At 40.4% G+C, this 22948-nt stretch overlaps 1 protein-coding gene across 2 annotated transcripts in view; it reads left to right on the top strand.

Annotated features, from left to right (window-relative positions):
* Window positions 1–57: 57 nt before the first annotated feature.
* Window positions 58–22948, top strand: part of LOC146654649 (unconventional myosin-VIIa) — a 60441-nt gene continuing 37550 nt past the window's right edge. Inside the window, exons 1-6 of one of the 2 annotated variants that reach the window (XM_085379610.1) lie at window positions 58–493; window positions 5853–5920; window positions 19132–19245; window positions 19439–19591; window positions 21407–21591; window positions 21901–22022. In XM_085379610.1, the coding sequence (XP_085235736.1) occupies window positions 5903–5920; window positions 19132–19245; window positions 19439–19591; window positions 21407–21591; window positions 21901–22022 (592 nt within the window). In that variant the 5' untranslated portion in view covers window positions 58–493; window positions 5853–5902. Of the gene's footprint in view, window positions 494–5852; window positions 5921–7231; window positions 7413–19131; window positions 19246–19438; window positions 19592–21406; window positions 21592–21900; window positions 22023–22948 lie in introns of those variants that run through there. The other variant, XM_085379609.1, reaches the window with a different exon arrangement.

The following is a 22948-nucleotide window of genomic DNA, read 5'->3' as shown; positions in this document are numbered from 1 at the left end:
ATGTTGAACCACATCACCCCCCACTAACTCTGTCTCTCTCACACAGGGAAACAGGGATCAGTGGCAGTGAATGAGCAGCTTGCCGTGTCACTCTTAATACCGGCAAGAAAGGGAGGGAGGAAGGGAGGAGAAGGGAGCCATTCTTATACCTCTGTATGACTTCACAGAGGAAGAGTGAGAGAATGTGCAAAAACAGATGTAGGAAGAAGAGAATTAGTCATGTATGAGAGTTTAACACTGGAAGCAAACAGAAGAAGAAAGAGAGAAAGAAACTGAGAAAGTTAGAGACTGGAAATAAGCATATATACGAGAAAAGGTGTGGAAAGGACAAAAAAAGTGTCACACTGTGGAATTAACAACAGTTTCAGTCTTTTTTCCTTTTCTTCATCCTTCCATCCACCACACAGGACGTCTGAAACGAGACCAGCAGTGGATCAACAGGAGACGGAGAGTGAAACAGAAGAGGCAAGAAGTGTTCAGATCACGCAAACTGGTGAGGCTTACAGAGGCATACTGGCTTTATTCATAATCTCCTAAATCTGTGTGTGTGTGTGTGTGTGTGTGTGTGTGTGTGTGTGTGTGTGTGTGTGTGTGTGTGTGTGTGTGTGTGTGTGTGTGTGTGTGTGTGTGATTTAAGGGATCACCATGTGTTCCCACATGGTGTTCCAGGTGGCATGTCTTTATTTATTTCTTAAAATATTAAGAGAACTATTTAACAAGTTTACAACATGTTGAATTATATCGATGCAGTAATCACACAGACAAAATACCCGTGCAAATTCAGCATTGCAGTATTCATCAAACAGCAGTTGTTCAGAAATCATGTAAACATAAGCAGGGATGTTAGTCTGCGTCTTTAATGCTATTTGCTTTTTGCACTGGTATCATATCAGGCTGTTTAATAATAATAATATTAAATGCATGACAGAAACCACTTTTATTATACAGAAAATAGACCAAAAAAATAGAACATGTTTGAACATCTGCCTCTCAGAACAATTTTCCCTCAAATTTAAACACCGGAAAATTCAGCATATGAATGATATTTGGCTGAAGTGTGACTTGTTTCGGGACATCGTATTTCAAATGTAAACACGTTATTTTGTGGGATCGGTGTCAGTAAAAAGGTCTCTCTCTTTTGGCCCTTGTTTTTTTGTTTGATACTTTGTTCAGCTGCACATGATTAATCTCTGGTTCCTTTTTAACACTCCTCCTTCAATTCTTACTGATCACACTGTTTGCATGTATCAAACCTGCAGTATCTTTAAATGTTGAGCATAAAGTGCTGCAGGTTTGCTACTCCTGCTCCCTCCCTGGGTACTCACAAGCTTTTATACTTTTATCTTTAATTTGCACATTACAATGCATATTTCCTGAACTGGGCATTGCCTAAAGGTCATGTTGACACTAATGTTTCAGCACAACCAGCTAATATGAGCAACAACAGCATCAGCTGAATTATTTGACTTCTTTTTGTCTTTCTGGAGGCAAAGAATCAAGCTGAAGACATGACATGTGATACTGTCACTGTAAGAGATGTGTTTTTCATATAGTACAGTCTGCAGGCATGCAGAAACAATTGAAATATTTAAAGTAGAGTTCAGTGTATATTTGGTATTTATTCTGGTTTCATCAGAATCATCAGAATCAGAATACTTTATTAATCCATAAATAAATTAGTGGGGGGGGGGGGGGGGGGTTGTTTTAGTAAAATGGGCTCTTTGGTGACACTATCTCATCAGGGGGAATAAAGAAAGTTGCTTAATGAGTACATAAAGTTGAGCTGAAGCTCGCTCCTCTGGTTTACTAAATGGCAGGACACTGTCAAAAATATAGGGAATATATTCTTAATAATTGGCTCCTTCATAACTTGGTGGGACTTGTTTACTTTCGTGTCCCAACCAGTTTGCTTAGATCTGACCAGATGCTCCTGGTTCCTGCATCCAGATTTAAAATAAAGGAGGATTTTGGTTTTTCAGTTGCCACCCTTAAGCTTAGGAACAGGCCACTACTTTTAATACTTTAAAAATGCAAGTTTGACTTTGTTTTAAATTTGATCTTGATTAGCTGGCAGTGGTTGATTTATTATGTGTTATAGATGCATTTATGTGTTTAGACCGTCGGCATCGCTCAGCATTTGTTGCTTTAAAAGGTGCTCTATAAATGCTCTCGACTTGATTAGTTTTTTTCTGCATTACACAAAATGCATCTTGAGAGTTTCTGTGGTTCTGGCTGCGTCATGCTGGTACCCACTTTTGTAAACGCTATTCTTGAGGAGAAATGAGGCCTGCAGAGCTCCGGCAAACACCCATCGAGGTTGTCCTAAATTACATGAGTCACATGAATTTTGTTGTTTTTTTATGCATACACAGCAGCTAAATGTGTTAAACCAAATGTGATGCAAAAGGCATGTTTGCGTGGGATGCATTACAAATGCTTAAATTTTCATATATCTAATTTAATAAACACAGAAACTATGCAGGATGGAGACTTCGCATTGATCATGTGGTCTACAGTTTTTCATTTAAATTATTATCTTTCATTTAAATTATGTAAATGGAAGCTTTTTGTTTGTTTGTTTGTTTGTTTTTTGTCACAGTAACTAAAATGTCCAGTCTCTCTCAAGTGGGTCTGTCCTGGAAAGCTACCCAAAACCGATTGCCTTTTGGACCATATTAGTTCACAGCTGTCCAATTAAAGGGTTTTAATTTAGCCAGTGTGCCTGACTCAGTGGGGGGTATGCAGTACCTCCCTCAGGCCTATCAGTAGGTCATGAAGGGCAAGCAGGAATTAGATTTAGGTCCACAGACTGTTAGCACGCTCTGGTTATTCAGGCTGATAAGGTTTAGGTGACAATAGCACCGCTCTCTAAAGCACAGCCGTGTCAAAGTCTTCTAAAACCAAAAATCCAGCTTCCACACTGTCATGAGGAGAGAGACGAGTCAGGGTTTAGTGGTTTCAGTTCTTAGTGCAATTCTTTGGTATTTAAAAGAATTAAAGCTGCATGAAGTCAAATTCAGTTCAATTCAGAGTTATTTATATAGCACCAAAACACAACAGCAGTCACCTCAAAGCATTTTATATTGTCAGGTAAAGAACCTACAGTAACAGAGAGAAAAACAGTCACTCGGTGCAAGCAAGCACTCGGTGACAGTGGGAAGGAAAAACTCCCTTTTAACAGGAAGAAACCTTCAGCAGAATCAGGGTCAGGGAGGGGCGGGCATGTGCTTTATCCTGTAACATTCCTCATTCTTTAACAGCAAAAACAGACACTAAACATTCACTAGATAAAGTAACTACTGGAAGTGAGGTGGAAACTAACCCCTGCACTGGCAGGAAGTATTGCTAAAAAGGCTGTAAACCAGAATTTACTTTCAGAACTGATATGATATAAAATACTGATATGCTCACATCGTGTTTGCAGCTCAAAACACGTTTGTAGTTGTTTCAAATGTCCTCTCTCGAAGGCCCTGCTAGAAGGACACAAGCTGTGATAAATCATTTAAACATGGAGGTAGCCTCTCTTGTGTAGCTTGCATACTTTTGCAGCTAGTTTAGAGAGAGGTGTTTCTTTATTCACCCTCTCCTACAGCCTAACCTGTCCTCCTATTTTTAATTGTCTGTGAATATTTGCTCTCTCTCTGTTTGACTCTTTTTCCTGCTTTTCATCCTTCGTTCTTCTTTCACATTTCCCTTTATTTACTCCAAGTTTTTTCTCCATTTACATCCTTTTCTTCTTTTTTACAGTCACTCCTATCACTGCTTTTCTTTCTTCCCTTATCATTTTGTTTCTGTCCGTCTAAACATTGCCTCACCGTTGGAGGATGTTTCACTTACACTGTGAGGTTTTTTTTGGCTACTGTGTATTAATGTACAGGTATAAAATCTGATACGTGCAGACATACACGGCATGACTGCACACAACCTTTGTCCCAGCCCCCTGCTGGGGTAATTAGATGCTGAAATATTGATAGTGTGTGTGTGTGTGTGTGTGTGTGTGTGTGTGTGTGTGTGTGTGTGTGTGTGTGTGTGTGTGTGTGTGTGTGTGTGTGAGAGAGAGAGAGAGAGACATTTCATGTGTTTGTATGACATGTATGTGATGGTAATTCTCTCCGTTGTTATTATTAGACCATTTTTGTGACCTTTAAAGTCCCGGAAGAATTAGCAAAGGTCAGTGAGGGAGAGAGACTCGAGAAACAAAGGACAAAAGAAGTTAAATGCAACAATAGACATCGAGCTGGAATTAAATTCTTTTTCAATTTACACCCTGTAGTCTGGCTGACACTGGCTGTATTATTCCTGCTTTCTGTTTATTCCTCTAGACTTATCTGATAACAGTTTTTATTCAAAAAGCATTTATTTTATACTTGGACAATTATTACAGTAATGTTTTCTTTCAAAAGTGCTAAAGATTTCATGGCTTTACCTGCTTATTTTTGAAAATATTACAATATTATTTATTTGTTTAATTTTCTTGAGGTCATAGGTATTAAAGTTTTGTACCTTTCATTAGTTTTTAATTTGTTTGTTTAAGTTCAGTTTTCAGACAGGAATTTGTTGCTTCAGTTTAAGGTGACAATATTTTAGTCACTTATGTAGACGTACCAATCCAAAAACCTCCTCCCAGCTCTATAAAAATAAACAAAATAAAGAATAAAACTGAAGACATTTTCTATACCATAATAACACCATAATAGAAAAACCACTGATTACTACAAAGTTAAAATTAGACAATTAGAGGTAGTTTGGTAAAAGATGTTAAATGTTTGTGATGTAAATTAAGGAAACTTTTGAAGTGAATGAAAAGAAGGCAAATCAAACAACATCCTGTCTGAAGTGCACTGCACACCTGACTCACCGGAGAACATTTAGATTTGATATAATGGCGGTCTTAAAGGTTGAACCAGGCTCTGTTCAGAGCTCTGGTGTAACTCAAGCTGTGCTGCGGTTCAAAGAGAAACCCAAACAAAGCGTCTAATGAGGTTGAGGTGTTGGAGCTGTCATACGTCAAAAAGTCAAAGGATCAGCCTGAAGCTTCATCAAGAGGAGCCTGAATAATTTATTAACACTAATTCCCATGCACACAGATACACATGCATAAACACTGTTTGCATGCGAGTGACCTGAAAAGAACAAACCCAGTTATCCTGTTTACTGTAACAGAATACTGTTCAGGTGCCTCTGCTGTGTGTTGTTGTTTTTTTGCACTCATACCAGCACTCACTCTCCCATGTTTTTGCACAGTGATGGTCCCAAGCTCATCTGTGCCAGACATTCTGGACCTCATTTGACCCAGATTCATTTATTCTGGGTTCATCTGACCGTAGAATGCACTGCCAGTTTTCATTAGGCTCTCTTAATGAACTTTGGCAAAGTTTCATGCGGCATTTTTGTGCCATTTGTAAGTAGTTATTTTCCCCTTGGAGCCCTTTATAAAGGTTTCTATCAGTGAACGTCTGTTTTACTGATACATGATTAATAAAAGTGTTTTATTAATCACTTTGTTGAGTGAGTATTTGAAAATGGGAACAAGTAATTTTCAAGGCCTCTGCACTTTCTATAATTAATCAGTATGGCAGCTTATAACATTGTAGTTTCTCAGATGTTCGGGCACTACTTTACAACCTGCCGCCATGTTGACAAATTAGTTGAGGTTGTATTAGTCTCTATTTATTTCAATACAGTTTGTCTATTCTGTTTGTTTCTAATTATACATCAGACCCAAAACCTTATAATTCATAATGATATACATAATGATGAGTTCACTGTGAGATGATCTGAATCATTATCATTTTTCATGTATTTATAGCAAACTCTGAATAAACGAATCTATTTCTCACTCTCTTCATTAGAGTCTACAGGTGACTGCTGATGTCCAACCATAAGGATAAAAACCAGGGCCATGGTCATTTTACAGCAGGTGAAAACACACACACACACAGACACTCTCACACACACACACACACACGCACGCACGCACGCACGCACGCACGCACGCACAGACACGCACACACACACACACGCGCACACACACACAGACACTCTCACACACACACACACACGCACGCACGCACGCACGCACGCACGCACACACACACACACACACACACGCACGCACGCACGCACGCACGCACGCACGCACGCACAGACACGCACACACACACACACGCGCACACACACACAGACACTCTCACACACACACACACACGCACGCACGCACACACACACACACGCACACACGCACACACACACACACACACACACACACACTCCTTTGCAGCTCCAAATCGTTCACTGTTACACTCTACTACAAAAGGTTTGCATGATTTGAACAGCCGGTTGGGTTAGTAGGGCTAAACTGTGCACTTTCGATGAACATACTATGGATACGTGCAATCAGTGACATCAGACAGAAATGAGAGTAAAACATATGAAACAGAGCATTTGGAGTACTCTTAAGCTGGAGCTTTTGGCACAGAGGGACTGGCATGCAAGCTGACCTCATGTGAAGCTTTTGTCATGTTTAACACAAACATTCACCACTGTAACAACATATACTGTATGACACAAAATAATGAAAGAAGAAAGAACATCTGAAGCTACAGTGTTCCCACTTTATTTACTCTTTCTTTAAAAAGCATGCACACACTGTAAACAGGGAGACCAGTTAAATCAAACAAGATGCTGTGTGTGTGTGTGTGTGTGTGTGTGTGTGTGTGTGTGTGTGTGTGTGTGTGTGTGTGTGTGTGTGTGTGTGTGTACTACTTTTGTATCAACCTCTTTGATACTTAGTTAATGCGCTACTGAACTTGTCTTCTTTTCTGATCAGCTAATGAGCCCTGACAGCGTTCCCCTGCTGCAGAGGCACAAATGGGGCGAGCCAACAGAACAAGCAAATACATTGAATAATACGCCACCCATCTCTTCTGTGAATGTTTGTCTCGTCAGACACACTCTGACTTTTATCCAGTCTGCAAAGGTGTAACCAAACTAAACAGGAGAGGAGGCATGATTTACTCAGTCAGTGGAATACATTTTTTAGGTTCTTATGTGAGGAGGAAAAACAGACAGTTGGGGGAAATAATTCAGGAGCAGGACATTTTTACTTCGACCGTGGAATAAAGCAACTGTTGAATCTGGAAGACGACATGGAAAAAGGAATTTTTATGTACATATTTTTTTTATTACTCTACTTTGGAAAAGTCCCGATCAGCAGTCGTTTGTCAAATCTGGCTTGAAAAAGATTTTTTTTTTTTTTTAAACATGAAGGATTTTCTGTAGATGAGCAGTATGCAGGTGTTAATGTGGTAACCATGGCAATGAAAATAAACAGGAAGGGATCTGATTGGGCGCTGGAGGGCTGGGATCCAAACATACGCCGCCTCAGCTACAAATGCACCACCCTCATCAAGGTAAACTTCAGGTCCAATTAGGGGATGTTTGAATGATTGTCATTTATAAACACAAATTGCTGTGTGTTTTAGTTTATGCTGAGTTATCACCTGCTGCTAGAAAAATAAGAGGTTTTGAGTCTTTTCTTTAAAAGTTTAAGAGGGAACGTTGTGATCAGGTCACATGGTGACCTATAAAGCCCTGAGTTGGGTCAGTAGTCCAAGTGAGAGTCGGTGCACATGACCTGAGACAACGGCATCATTGCTTAAAAACATACACATAGAAGATCACTCCTACTACACTTTATGTACATATCAAATAAATCTCTCTGACATTTCTCATAGTTTATTTTATCCTTTCTACATAGTACAAAATGCTCTTGTAGGATTTTGGCTTTTTTGTTTGGCTTCTTTCACCCCAACCTGTGTTTATTTACGTTAAATAGCTCTAATTAATTAATGGTCTACTTCTAAATATCAGCTGGAGCACATGTTACACCAACTGAAGCGTGATTTCATTAAATAAATACATTTAACATTATTTGTCCACTGTACTGTTATGGTGATCTGCGATTAATCATTTTTATTTCCTTAATAAATTGTTCCGTCCACGCCCAAACCTTCGATGACAGTGTTTCAAGACCTTCAGGTATCTCTTAAGAGTCTTATGTGAAACGATCCATTTATCTAGCATATGTTTGCTGATTTCAGGATAAATTTTCACTTTGAAGCACCATCACATTAACACCAAGGAGAATCTGTGTTCTGTGTTCAATCAGTCATCACCTGCTGAGGAATCACCATCCCACCTTCTTTGTCTATGACCTCCTTTGTCCCCTTGTTTCCCCATACCTCACTGCACGTCCTCCATCCTGAAGCTTCACAGTTTAAGGGAGGTGTTGGGGAGTGAGGTGCTCAGTTCTCAGATGTTTAAACGAATCAATCCTCAGACGAAAACTACTTCCTCCGGGGCCTAAGACCAGGCTATTGATTTGTGAAGCCACAAAGAGCCTCTTTGAATTGCTCTCAACGATGCTCTTCAGTTCATAGACTGTGGGAAACTCTGGGGTCTGTGAAGATGGCTGTCTTGTGATGTCAGATCAGCAGGCACATATCCATTATTTGTGTGTGGTTGGCTGCACACAGTGGGCGTGGCCATGGGCTGAAGAATTATTTTTTTAAAACCCATTTATGTCCATATAATACTATCCATCCAAAAAGATTATAAACTATTAGATATGAGACTATATTATAATTATGTTGTGTTTTAATAATGTTATGTAATTATGTTATAGTTCTCTGTTTCTGGTGAAAGTAGTAACATCCATCAACCTCCTAAATGTTTATGGGAGCATCAAACAGACGCCAGTAGTTATGATAGACTATAATTCAGAGATATCTGCTCTTTACCAAACACGCCTGCTTGAGTTGTGAGACAGAGGTGTAGTAAAACTTTCATGCAGAGCAGCAGAGGGCAGACCACAACCTGCAGACAGACACTGTTGTGGTGAAATGATACTTACAGACTCTGGAGAGAGCTTGCATAACTTCTAGGGAACCATTTTCACAGAAAGGGTAACAAGACACCTAAAGCTGCAGGTATATCTCCAAGCAGGCCTCTAAGACTGGGTCTTAAGAACGCCAGTTTGATCAGAGTGGCTGTGTAAAAACACTCACTTGATGTGATAAAATGCTAATATGTGGTACGTGAAACATTAAACAGTTCAGCTTAGAGGCATAGCCAGAGCCCACCTGATGAGCACGATGCATTAACCATCTAGACAAGATCAAAAATGGAGTTAAAAGACGAATGATAAATGACTTAAATTTGCCAAAGAAATATTAGCTTTTATGGCACTCTTCAAAAGAAGTGGTGTCCCTCTGAAAACAACCTGAGACGTACCATATCCACAGCTTCTCAGCTGTAGACAATGAACGGTTGATCCCAGGCAACTCACAGTCTCTTACACTGTCACTGCAAGGCCAGTAGGAGGTGCAAAGGTGCAAGACATTAAACAATTTAAATTTTGTAAAATTATTTTTTGTTAAGTTTCCAATCACATATTAATATTAAGCACTTCCTTCACAAGTACAAATAAAAAACCTGGAATTCAGAATCTAAGCTCCCCTTTTTTGTCCTGTCTCTGCAGGAAATCAAAGTTTAATCATTCAGCTGCCCACAGGTGGCAACAACAAGCTTGTCCTCCATTTCTGATTGTCTGTGGCACCTGGAGAATCCACAGTCTGTGGGAGAATATGAGTCTATAAGCTTTTGCCACACAGTTTCAGTCTTTGTAGTTGCACTGTGTAAAAACTTGCTGTGTTATTGCTCTTTCAACATGAATGTTTCTTGTGAATTTATTGTTCAAAGATTATTTTCTCTGTGTGCTCGCTGCAGAGGGCTTTTATTTGTTCACTGATGCAAAAAGAAGAGCCTGTTTATGATTTTATGGCACAATTAGCATATCATCATATCTCATCCTGTGACCTTTGATTTGTCACTCCAATCTAAATGCAAATTAGCTGTAAATGCATTTGTTGCTCGTATATTCACTTAATAACTGTCTCGTCCGCCTTTGTCTTAAATTATTGGATTATTCAGGATTTCTGCAATGATCCGAATGTCTCTTTAGGTTGGTTTATTCCCATATAATCAAAATGTGAGGAGGCTTGTTTAGCTGTATCGGCAGTGTGTGGTTTTCGTGTGTAAGTTCTCTTAAGAGTGTCCTAGGTTTGGGGCCCTTCAGTCTTGAGTTTGCATGTCACTATGTAGGTTATCGTTTATAGGAGCTCTGGTTTCTCCTTCTGTTGACATCATGCCAGGTTAATGCTGCAAATATCGACCAGGAAATTCTCACAAAATATATTCTAATTCCTAAAAGTTCCCCTAATGGTTAAATAAGGTTTTAAAGAAACACAGTCAGTGGCTTCTTTAGTTACATATTGCCAGCATTGATTTGACTCCATCCTACCTTTAGAACTGTTTTAATGACATAGACCAGTAGCTGGAAACCTTCTTCAGAGATTTTGGTTTATTTTGACATGACAGCATCGCACATGTTTGTCAGCTGCACGTCCACGATGTGAGTCTCCCATTCCACCACATCCCAAAAGGTGCTCTACTGGACTGAGATCTGGTGACAGCGTTGACAATTTGAGTAACGTAACCTGCAGCTACAGTTTCAGACTAACTGGTACTAAAATGTTCAAAAACTCCAGCAGAGGGCAGACTCACCTGAAGAAGAGGTTCAGACGGACACTGTGCAGTCTGCAGTGGTGAGATGATACTCACACACTCTGGAAACAGTTTGTGTAACTTGAAGTGAACCTTCGAAAGTAACAAGACGCATAAAAGTTACAGCTGTGACTTGGCCGGAGCCTTTAGACTAAGAATCTCATTGACAAGAGATTTTGTGACATTAATTTGTTGATCAGACACATTTTCAAATAACAGATATCAAAGCTACTTAATGCTTGCTGCCCTAAAAGTCAAGGAAAATTCTATTGTGAGAGGAACCCCATGTTATGCATCATGTCAGTCAATAAATGACGGGATAAAATGACATCTTGTGGTTTAGAGGATAAAGTGTGACAGGAGTCAGCATCCTCGGGCAGGGTTTTCTTTATTGTTTGCATTTTTATTCAAGGAAAAGACTAAATGTGGGTTACTTACCAAAAGCATTGTTACAAAGTCACTTACAAAATTTAAACCCCATTAAAAGAACGGGGAGCAGAATGACGTACATTCATAGTTTATCATTTGAAACAGGAATAACTGTTTTCATACGGGTAGTACGTGGGGACACCGTGGTTCATAGTTGACATCCAGAGGCCTCTATCTGCATTTTGTTACCTTTCCACACAGGAGACACCATAGCAGCTGCAAGTGAGTACCTGGCTCATGTCAGGCCTGAATTATTTACCTGATGAAAGAGGTGATGACACACACCCATCCACTGCAGGCAGCATGGACATTACATCAGTGTGGCTCGTCTCAGTCACGTTTGTCCAAAGAATGAGACGGCAGGGCGTATGTGCTTTTCATGAGTCTGTGTTCTGTATCAGTGAAGTTGTAGTTTACTCTACAGTCTCATGTAAACTGGAAAAAGTACAGAACTGGCAGGACATAATGCGCTGCTGTGTCTGCAGACGAGGCCCATTTGGCAAAAGATATTTTTCATGTTTGTGTAGAAGCTCAAGTTTGACAACAGTTTGAGTCTTTAAATCATCTTTGAAGACAAGTACTAATAATTTACATGTTTTGCTTGAATTAATGTTATTTCTTATGATGGCCAGACAACCACATATGGAAAAGAAATAGAAAAAACTTATAAAGACTTGCATCAGATGTGGCCTACTTCATATAGTGAATCATATAAGGCTTATATGATTTACTCATGAAAGTGGCCACTTTCATATATTTCTTTAGTAAGTATTCAAAACATACAAGTTTCATTTCAATAATTTTTCAAAGAATGTTATATCTGTTTTCACTCTTGTATGCTTTCATACAAGTTTCACACAAGACAGATACAAACTTTATAAGATTTATATATAACTTTTCCATATGAGACTGCCTGATTCTAACTTCCCCTCAACTGAAAAAGCACAGAAAAGTTGCTCTCTATAAATATAATGGTTTCTTCTAAACCTGCAGACCTCCTTAAAGCACCTTAAATCAAGTTATTTTGCTAATTTTCTGCTCTGAGTTTTTATTTTTTGACTCTTCTAAAGTAGCTTTGCATGATTCACAGTTCAAAATAATAATTTCTATGCATTTTTAAGGCTCTCAGTTTATTCTGTCTGAAACAAGCTTCCCTCCTTCTCCCTTTAAGACAGTTTTGTTCTGACTGGTTGCTTCTTGTAAACAGAAGCTTTGAGTGGGGTGTCAGTGTGAAAACTTGAAAACTGTATGTCTGAGATTACTATAGTATTAACACTGTGCAGAATGAAGTGTGTGGCTCAAAGAGTTTTATATCCTGGTTGGTCACACGAGCTTCCCGGTGCTGTTCAGTGGGTCATGTCCCCATTTGCTGTCTGGTTAGTTGACCTGGGGGCTTCATTGATCTCTGAATGACTTCTATATAAAGCTGTTAATGTGAGACTGGGGGTTGCCGTGGGGGGAATACTGCCCTGAAACATGGTTACAGGGCCTATTTGAGCCTGTCCCAGCTCACACTGGGCAACAGGCCAGTGTGAGCCTGGTTTGAGGAATTGTTGGTTTTGGTATTTAAATGGGAAGCTCAGATTATCAGCAGGTAGATCCACATATTTGATTTTGGGAGTTTTTTGAGCAGCTGCCAAGTTATTTGTGTTTCACTTGTTAGGCAGATGTATAACCCACTGCAGTAAGGAGTCACTGCCTGGGTGGGGTCTTTCTCTGTGGAGTTCTGTACATGTCCATGTGCCTGCATAGGTTTCCTGTGGGTACTCCAGTTTCTTCCATTAGCCCAAATAAATGCTTGTTAGGTGAACTGAAGAAGCGGAGCTAAAAGGACAAACTCAAGGAAGAAATCTGTCTCATCTTATAGTTCTTTAAAAACATTTTCATAGCTTCACATTAACATTAACATTAACAGTCATTTAACAGTCACAAAGAAAATGAGTCTCCCAACACTTTCAGAATCACCATGATGAGACATTGGAATAGATGCATCAGATAACTTCATTATACTGTGTTACAGAGATGCAGGAAATATTCAGATTCATGGAGAAATAGAAATGCAATGCAAATGCTGAAATTGGCTGCAAAATGTCTTTAAAATCGCTCTATTTAGGAATTTTCAAAAAAAAAATATTTGCTTAAAGAAAAAATGTTTATGTTAGTCTATGCATATGAGAAATAATATTTACTAAACTTTGTTTGTAGTCGTGGGGCGATCGTGGCTCAAGAGTTGGGAGTTCGCCTTGTAATCGGAAGGTTGCTGGTTCGAGCCCCGGCTTGGACAGTCTCGGTCGTTGTGTCCTTGGGCGAGACACTTCACCCGTTGCCTACTGGTGGTGGTCAGAGGGCCCGGTGGCGCCAGTGTCCGGCAGCCTCGCCTCTGTCAGTGCGCCCCAGGGTGGCTGTGGCTACATTGTAGCTGCCATCACCAGTGGGTGGATGACAGGTTGTGTAAAGCGCTTTGGGGTCCTTAGGGACTAGAAAAGCACTATACAAATACAGGCCATTTACCATTTTTAAAAGGAGTTTGCATGTTCTCCCCGTGTTTGCGTGGGTTCCCTCCGGGTACTCCGTCTTCCTCCCACCGTCCAAAGACATGCAGCTTGTGGGGATAGGTTAATTGGATAATCCAAATTGCCACTAGGTGTGAAAGTGAGTGTGAATGGTTGTCTGTCCCTGTGTGTTGGCCCTGCGACAGACTGGCGACCTGTCCAGGGTGTACCCCGCCTCTCGCCCTATGACAGCTGGGATAGGCTCCAGCGCCCCCCGCGACCCTGAAAAGGATAAGCGGAAGCGGATGGATGGATGTTTGTAGTCGTGTAATTAGATTTCTGTTCAAGTAACAAACTCATCTCTCTGATCTCAGTGCTGTTTTCATAAGCTCATCAGTTACCATCCAAACCTACAGCAAGTGTTCAGCACTGTAACATACAGCTGTTTGTCAGAAATAACAGCAGTAAAGGAAACATGGAAAAGAAAATGAAGGGAAAGAGAGAGAAAGAGAAAGAGAGCGGCACACAACAAGAAATATAAACTAAGAGACAGACAGACACCAAACAGATCCTCTGTGTTAAATAATTCAGCATGTGGTCTTTCTGTGTGTGTGTGTGTGTGTGTGTGTGTGTGTGTGTGTGTGACAGATGCTTGGTGGTGTAATGTTCAGGTGGCTCAGTTGGCTAGACGGAGTAGTTACTTAATTAAAGTGACTTATATGTAACGCACACTCAAACAGCTATTCATGGTGACACACTCACCCCTGAGTCAGAGCTCACGTCTCATGCTGAACACGGCTGGCATTCTTCTGTAGTTGGAGAGGAAGAAGATAAACAAACCAATATGAAAACCGTCAAAAACAATAATAATGGCTGACAGGATGTTTTAGAGTTGAAGCTAATTAAATTTTCCACCCATCCACTCAAAACTAAAAAAGTCTGGGTTAGTGGGTCATTTAAGACAGATTATTATTCATATCAAAGTTTATGCCAGTCCGTTCAGATATTTTATTTGTACAAGCCTCTGGACAGTAAAAACATTTTGATCCCACATACTGATGCAGTGCAGTGATGAAGCAGTCAGCAGCGTTGCCTCACATTGAGAAAGGTCTGGCTCTAATCTGACATTTATTTATTTGCAAAGACGTTGTTCTCTGGAGTAAGTCTGGAACAGTAAGTCATTTCATTTTCACCAAATTTAGATGCAAAGAGACATTTTTTCCTACAACTCAAAAGCTACTTTTTACCTTTAACATTATAGACAAATCTCAAAGAGATCTCATCAGATCTCTTTTCAACGAGTTTCTTTGTGGTTGGGCAAGTTTCACTCGTCATTTATTTATGTGCAAACTTTTAATCCGTTTTGGTTTGGCCTATTATGTCACAGCCGGGCGACAAAGGCTGTCCCAATTAGGAGGCTGCTCCAAATGCGGCCGACCCATTCTTCATTTCGCCGAATTTCAGGGGGGGTTGGGTGTATCCTCCGTGGCCCAACCTATCCCAGAATTCATAGCGTGGTCCAGCAAATTCCAGTTTCCAACAATGGCGGCAAATACTTAGTTTTAATATTACTCTTATTACTATTTTCAATACTTTTTTATTTAAATCATTATTTATAATATTTTTATAATAATATAAAAATACTTTTAAAATGCAGCAATGGCGGAGGAGCACGACTAAAGAGTTTGAAATATTACTCTTTCTGGGTCACAAAATAAACTTTTAAGATATTTTCAAGGAAGTAGGTTTGTAAACTTCAAATATCTGCTTGATTTATCAAGACATCACATATTACATGTTACCCACCAGCTCGATAGCTGACTGGGTGGTCAAGGCTCACTCGAGCCGGCGAGAACACTGGACTCCCAGCACATTGTTTTCAGACCTGCGCAGTCCTTCGCTACTCAGGTTAAACATGATATATAAATCACTTAGATAACTTAAAAATGCTAGTTTGGCTTTTTTCAGTGTTTCATTTGTTCCTGAGTAAATCGGTTTGGCTGAGATTAAAGTTATAGTTTTCACACATCTGAATAAACGTCAAACAGAAAACTGATTAAACAGAAGTGTGAGATGGTCGAGAATTTACTCACGTCCTGATATATTTTAGTGAGCAAGGAGCAGACAGCTGAGTTTAACTCCACCGAGACAGCTGGTGATACAAATCTCAAGGCTAGACCGTCCAATTTCACAGCCTCACACTTCCAGCCTTCTCGGTCTTCGAAGGACAAGCCCCACATAGACGCCGAAGGCTGGGTCCTCCGAAGGATGCAGCCCCTGAATTGGGACACAGCCAAGGCTAGACACACAGACATGGAGTATGACTGGTTAGGGGAACAGACGGAACAAACACGGAAACAAGAGTAACTAAACATGAAACACAGGAGGCACAGAAACCAAGAGACTAGAAATTCTAAATAATAATGAAAGCAAAGACTATTAATAATTCAAAAACACTGGGTCACCGACTCAGGACCATGACAGCATCTGAAATGACCAAATTCTACCCTCCTCTCAAATTTAAGCTGAAAGTGAAAGGCCATTATTTTACTTATGTGATGCATCCTGTGGTGACTACAGCGTATTTATGACAGTAGGAGCCTGCAGTGGGCTTATCTAGGCAGAAATCCAACACCATAGGACACACCTGAGGAGGAAGTGACACCTGGTTGCCATGGGCAGCAGGGGATGGGTTAACAAAATGTGATGTAGAGAGTCTGGGAGAGAGCGAGAGAGCAGGAGGATTGTTGGTCCCAAAATGTTACAGTGGAAACTTACTGCACATTTTCAAATTGATTTCTTTATTGACGTTTTTACATCCAGCAAGGTCAGAAAACAGGACCCTGGTCTGGGCAGAGCTGTTTGACTGTAAGAGGACTGATACTCGACCTGTTTTTCTTGGAATTATTTTTCCCCACGACCCCAACTTTTTTTTTTTTTAGATAAACCCGGTGAAGACAAACAGAGGTGATGTGTGCCTGTGATCTGGGAGGAATTTCGTTTGTTAAACATTGAAGATTTTGGAGAATTTTGCAAGAAACTAAAATTCAATGAACATCTGAACAATTTCGAAACATTTCCTCTCATACGTGTGGGTATCGCCTCTAGACCGTTACCTCTGGATATAACTGTGAGCGTGCTTGTAAGTAAGTTTTCACTGTGCACGTGAAGATGTTCAAGCGTCGGGATTATGTGGAGCTTTATGAGAAGGATCAGGCCAAATGGGCGCTGATACGCAACGTCAACACTGTGATGAAACACAGCACTCTGCTGCCGGTATGCTGACACTGCTTGTGTCTTAAGTCTCATGAGTCATAATTACATGGCTTTTATCTGTAGCATTTGTGTTGCTCCCTGCTTTGTTATTTACGTGTGCCTTTTTTCTTATACACGAGAAGAATGCTGATGTAATACTGCAGAACTGTGTGTTAAAATAATTACGCATGGTTTTCTGTTCTGGGTCACTTTTGACTCATGGGTCATCTGAAGAGATCATGTGTGTTTACGTTTTTAACATGGCTGTTTATGTGTGTATACTTCTTTTACTCATGCTTCCCATTTTAGCTTCTCTTCATTCTCTCCCTGTTCAATCCAGAATTTAATTTAGAATCCCCTGCTCATGTACAAAGAGCTGCATTTTAAGCCCCCATCAATAGTATCTTAAAGACCTCATAGTGTTGTACACTGCTCAACACACTAAGGGAATAATTGTCAGTCAGAGTAAGCTTCAGTTAAACTTCGTGAGCATTGAGCTGGTCAGTTAAGGGGACTGTTAATGCTGAAAGACAACAATGACACACCCCCCAAAACAGGAACAACTTTACAGGTGGACACCCCCCCGAACCCTACAGAGGTAGCACAGGTATTCCAGCTCCTCCTGGATGGCACATCATTATTGCCGCTCCCAGTAGGTTAGCTGCGTCACTCAGCACAGTCTCAAGTGCATGGAGGAGATTCCAGGAGACAGGGACCGCAGAAGGTCCTCAAGCCATCAGCGGGACCAGTATAAGGTCCTTTGTGACAGGAAGAAAAGGATGAGCACTGGCAGAGCTACAGGCCATTTGTGTGAATGTCTCTGACCACGCAATCAGAAACAAAAGTCATGAGACCTGAGGGCCCATCGTCCTGTAGTGGGCTCTGTGCTCACTGCTCAACACCGTGAAGCCCGCCCGGCATTTTCCATAGAATACCAGTATTGGTAGGTCAACCACTGGAGTCCTGTGCTTTTCACAGATGACAGCAGGGTCATCCTGAGCACGTGTGACAGACATGAAAGGGTCTGGAGAAGCTGTGGAGAACATTAAGATAGCTGTAAAATCATTCAGCACGACTGGTTTGGTATTGGGTCAGTGATGGTCTGGGGAGGCATATCCATGGACGGACACACAGACACTACACGCTAGGCAATATCACCGTGACTGCCATCAGGTATCAGGATGAAGTCCCTGGACTTACTGTCAGACCCTACGCTGCTGTAGTGGGTCCCAGGTTCCTCCTGGTGCACGATACGCCTCATGTGGTGAGAGTATGCCGGCAGCACATGGAGGATGGAGGATCTGATACCACTGAGGAGGAGCCACGCTCAGCTGACTTATATCCAGCTGAGTGAGACGTTATGTTTTGGTCCATCCAACTCTGCCAGGTTGCACCTCAGACTGTCCAGCAGCTCAGCGATGCCCTGATCTGAGGTCAAGATCTGGGAGGAGATCCCAGGACACCATCTATTGTCTCATTAGGAACAGGCCCCGATGTTATCAGGCATGCAAGCTTCTGTAGGCCGTACAAACTACTGAGTACCATTTTAAATGGCTGCAATGAATTTTTGTGAAATTTTAGATTACTGGCTTAACATAAAATCTTTATGTAAATTGGATTAAACCTAAAAACTGGGTCTAGTGGTAACCTACTAGAAACGTCTGGAACTGATTAAAGGTCAGACAGAAACCCTCAAAGCAAAGCAAGGATTGTCAGTCTGCTGCAGGTACTGTATTAAAAGCCAGTCGAGTGTAGAGTAAAGGTATATAAGACACATTATTAAAGAGAAACAGTTCTCAAAGAAACCATAATTTAATTTCACGTACAGAAGCCTGTAACACAGAGATGAAGGTAGAAGTTCTAACTTCTAGGGGGAAAAGCTTTATTTGGCTTTATTTTGGGCCGAAGTCAGCAGATTTTTTTAAACTGTATTATTCGATTTTACTTTTCATTTTATAAATGCAGGTTTTCTGTCTTCATAGCCTTTAAAATAAAAGTTTCAAAGACATTTAAGGATTGCTGCTGTGTGGCAAGATTTGTTTCGAAAGGCTTTGAGGAATTATTTAACCTACAGTCTGATTTCTTCAGACCACGAGCTGGTTCTAAGTTTTGATGAAAAATATTGTTTTTCATGATGAGTTCACATATTAACGCACTTTTCTGTCAATGCTGCTTCACGGTTTCTTTCTGCTTCTGGCTGATTTCTCATGTGATCTGACATTGCTGTTACTCTGACCTTGATACTTACTCTGTTACTCTGACGCTGAATGATTTAACTCCCAAAATCCTAACATCCTGATTTCGGTTTGACTGTCTGACTTCCTTTCAGGGCGACTATGTCTGGTTGGACCTGAAGACTGGTCGGGAGTTTGAGGTGCCGATCGGCGCAGTGGTCAAACTCTGTGACTCCGGACAGATCCAAGTGGTGGACGATGAAGGAAATGTAAGCACTTACATACAAATAAAACTTGTTTTTTAAAGAACATGTCTTGGGAAGCATGTCAGTGTCTAACACTAATCACAGACACCATGTGACCGTTGAGATCATTAAAAACGTTTTTGTTTTTTTGTTTAGGATCAAAAATGTCCTGAATTTCCAATGTGCTTTCTCAACTTAACTTCCCATCCTCCTTCAGGAGCACTGGATCTCCCCCCAAAATGCCACCAACATCAAGCCAATGCATCCCACCTCCATCCACGGGGTGGAAGACATGATTCGCTTGGGAGACCTCAATGAAGCTGGTATCCTCCGTAACCTGCTCATCAGATACAGAGAAAAACTCATATATGTGAGTATTACTGCAGCGATTACTGCAGGGCTGAGCCTACTGAATCTAGTTTACCCTGGACAGGCTCCCAGTTCCTCACCATTATGGCTACTCTTCACAATTACACTACACTTACAACTTGACTCAAACTGTGGCAGGAAGTAGTGTTTGATATATTAGAAATTGTCATCAGTACTTGGAACCAAGGAGTGACTGAACAGGCTCAGGCAGAAGCAATGCTTAAATATGAAAAGCCTAATTCTGCTCATTAAAGAAACTCTACCAACAACTATGTAGAGTACAAACTAAATCATTCACACTTGTAACCCTCATCCTGCTGGATGGATGGAACTCCAACAATAGAAATACCTTCATTATTTAATCCCTTTAATACTGTTTAAAAAGATTTTTCTACACAGAGTAACAAATATTTGCTCTTCTGCACTAAAACAAAATTTTATATAAAGTCTTTTCTTAATTTTTTATTTGATTATTTATCCCCTCATCCCCAATGGGTTGCAGCAGATGCCCCTCGCTGAGCCTGGTTCTGCTGGAAGTTATTTCCTGTTAAAAGAGAGTTTTTTCTTCCCACTGTCGTCAAGCGCTCGCTCATAGAGGTTTATCTGACTGGGGTTACTCTGTATTATTGCAGCGTTTTGACTTTACAACATAAAGTGTCTTAAGGCAACTGTCGTTGTGATTTAAAGTTTAAGGCTTTAAAAGGCTTTAAAGTTTAATACAAACCTGATTTTTATATAGAATTTGCTATATCTCATTTATTTTGACCCTACTGCTATATGTTCTGTCTGTTTAAGCAGCTTTTTAACACTTTATTCGTCACCTTACTCTTTTAACTCTCTGTCACTTTTTTCTCACTCCTCTCCTGTCATCATAATACCTTCCTTGCTTTATTTTCTCATTACCTCTGTTTGTTACCCTCCTTTATTTGTTCCTGTTTCTACTGAAGACAAACTGTGGTGGCAGGGTAAGTCAGCCCCTGAAACCCAAGCATAGACAAAGGCTAAAAAATATACAAGGATATGCACCCACTGCATGGATTTAATGCACGCTGCATGGCCTCGATCACAGTATACAGCGTGTTTGCTGCACGTTTCAGTAGACATCATGTATTTGATGGGACTTCTTTTCTTATATGCACTATGGATGGATGTGTCATGTTGGCGCAGGGACTATAGTAACTCACTTTGGCTTAACAGTAACCAAACTGAGAGCTGCACCATGTTTCCAACATGGCTTTCTGTTCTCTTATGGCGAACAATGATACGTTCTCATTGTCATCCTTCAACATCTGAGCTACTCGACCTGTGTCAGCTCATGTACCCGCTAACCGGCACCGGCTTGTTGCTCGATCCTTTCGGCAACAGACAGCCGCATGACATTTTTTTGTAATATTTCTGACGTTGTATTGTGGACATTTTACTAAAGGATCTTCGGCTGGCTTCTTTGATAATTTCTCAAATTTAACTGAAAGACTTTAATCTGATATTGACAGGTGCTTTAATCCTTAAACATGAAACATAAAATGCTGACCTGTTCATGGCTGTTCAGTTTTAAGATGTGTTTTTGAACTATTTGTTAGCTTCTTATTACACTTTGCCTTGCTCTGGTTTGGACCCAGGAACTGTCTTTTGACAGTCCTTGGAGGAATTTTCCAAGTATAGCATGTTGAGGAGAAGATGATGTCTGTAGGATTTGTAGTTACTCAGTACTTATCTTCTTTTACACATCAGCTACCAGCAGTGTGAGTCCAAAACATCAACACCTGGGTGACCTAAAAAAAACATAATTTGGTTCATCCTCGTTTTTTCTGTACAGACGTACACAGGCTCCATCCTTGTGGCTGTCAATCCTTACCAGCCGCTGCCCATCTACACGGCTGACCAGATCCGCCTCTACACCAACAAGAAGATCGGTGAAATGCCACCTCACATATTTGCCATTGCTGACAACTGTTACTTCAACATGCAGAGGAACAACCGCGACCAGTGCTGTATCATCAGGTTAGGAAAAGTTCAGACTGCAGGTGGCTCAAATACAAACCAGCAATCATACAGCAAGGATGTGAGTTTTAACCATGCAGACCAAAAGGTTTGTCAGTCAGTCAGATATCTAATATCTAATCTTTTTTATTTTCTATCAAATTATTAAAATTTGTGATTAAAAGAAGAAAAAACAAGAAAAATAAGAAACTGATAAAAATGTAGGTGCTGAAGATCTCGTAGAATCATCAGAAACTTTAAAATGATAAACAACCTCTTGGTCTTTCTTAAACATGATCACATTTTCTCGCTGTTGTTTTGGTTTGATAGTGGTGAATCTGGAGCAGGAAAAACAGAAAGCACCAAACTGATCCTTCAGTTTCTGGCGGCCATCAGTGGTCAACACTCCTGGATAGAGCAGCAGGTCCTGGAGGCAAACCCTATACTAGAAGGTAACACACACACACACACACACACACACACACACACACACACACACACACACACACACACACACACACACACACACACACACACACACACACACACACACACAGAGAGAGAGAGAAAAGTGATCTTTAACTCATTATCTGGAAGAAAATCTCTATGAAGTAGACAAACTCACAGATGATGTTGTGGATTCACTTTAGCATTTACGTTTAATCTCTCACAGTTGTAACAGAGACATGTTAGTTCAGTAATCTTGCAGCTGAAGGTTTTACAACATCAACACCCGGCAGCACAGACTGAGACTGTGCTGACTACCAAAGTTATTTTTAAACATGTACATTACTTCATTAAAAAATATTCTTCATTAATACAATTTTAAGCTTTACCTGAAAGTTAAAGCTTCAGATAAGATTTACTGGATGTATTATAACAAAATTCAAAATGATCAGAAGAGCAAAACACTGTAAGATAGAGGTCTGCAGTAGTGCAGTGACAGGACAGGTCACATGAAACATCTACCTCCATTTAATTGTTAATTAAATCAGCAGGAATTACTTATAAGATGAAACCAAATTAGCAAGATTAATACGTCGTTCAACATCTTTGGTCAATTCTTTGCCAGTTAGCCATTCATTGTGATCAAAAATCAACTCTATTTGGCTTAAATGTTGGGCAAAATGATAAAATGTGACCCCGTGATTCTTTGTGCATAAGCCAATCTACTTTATAGCCGTCATGATAAAAGCAGGCAACCTATTACGTATGTGCAGTGCACTGTGAGTGCAAAGCAGGCGTCATTTACACTTCAATCCAGCATTGCGTGAATGTCTCACCTGAGAGAAAGACGATCGTGAAACAACACACCACGCTACATGCTCACATGTCTGAGTCTCCTCTCATATTTCAGTGAATCTACTGAAAACACACA

This window comes from Rhamphochromis longiceps, linkage group LG14 (assembly GCF_057381845.1).
Source record: "Rhamphochromis longiceps isolate RC_006_pf linkage group LG14, R_longiceps_female_GT1.1, whole genome shotgun sequence".
Taxonomy (NCBI): Eukaryota; Metazoa; Chordata; class Actinopteri; order Cichliformes; family Cichlidae; genus Rhamphochromis; species Rhamphochromis longiceps.
This window is presented reverse-complemented; position numbering and strand designations above follow the sequence as displayed.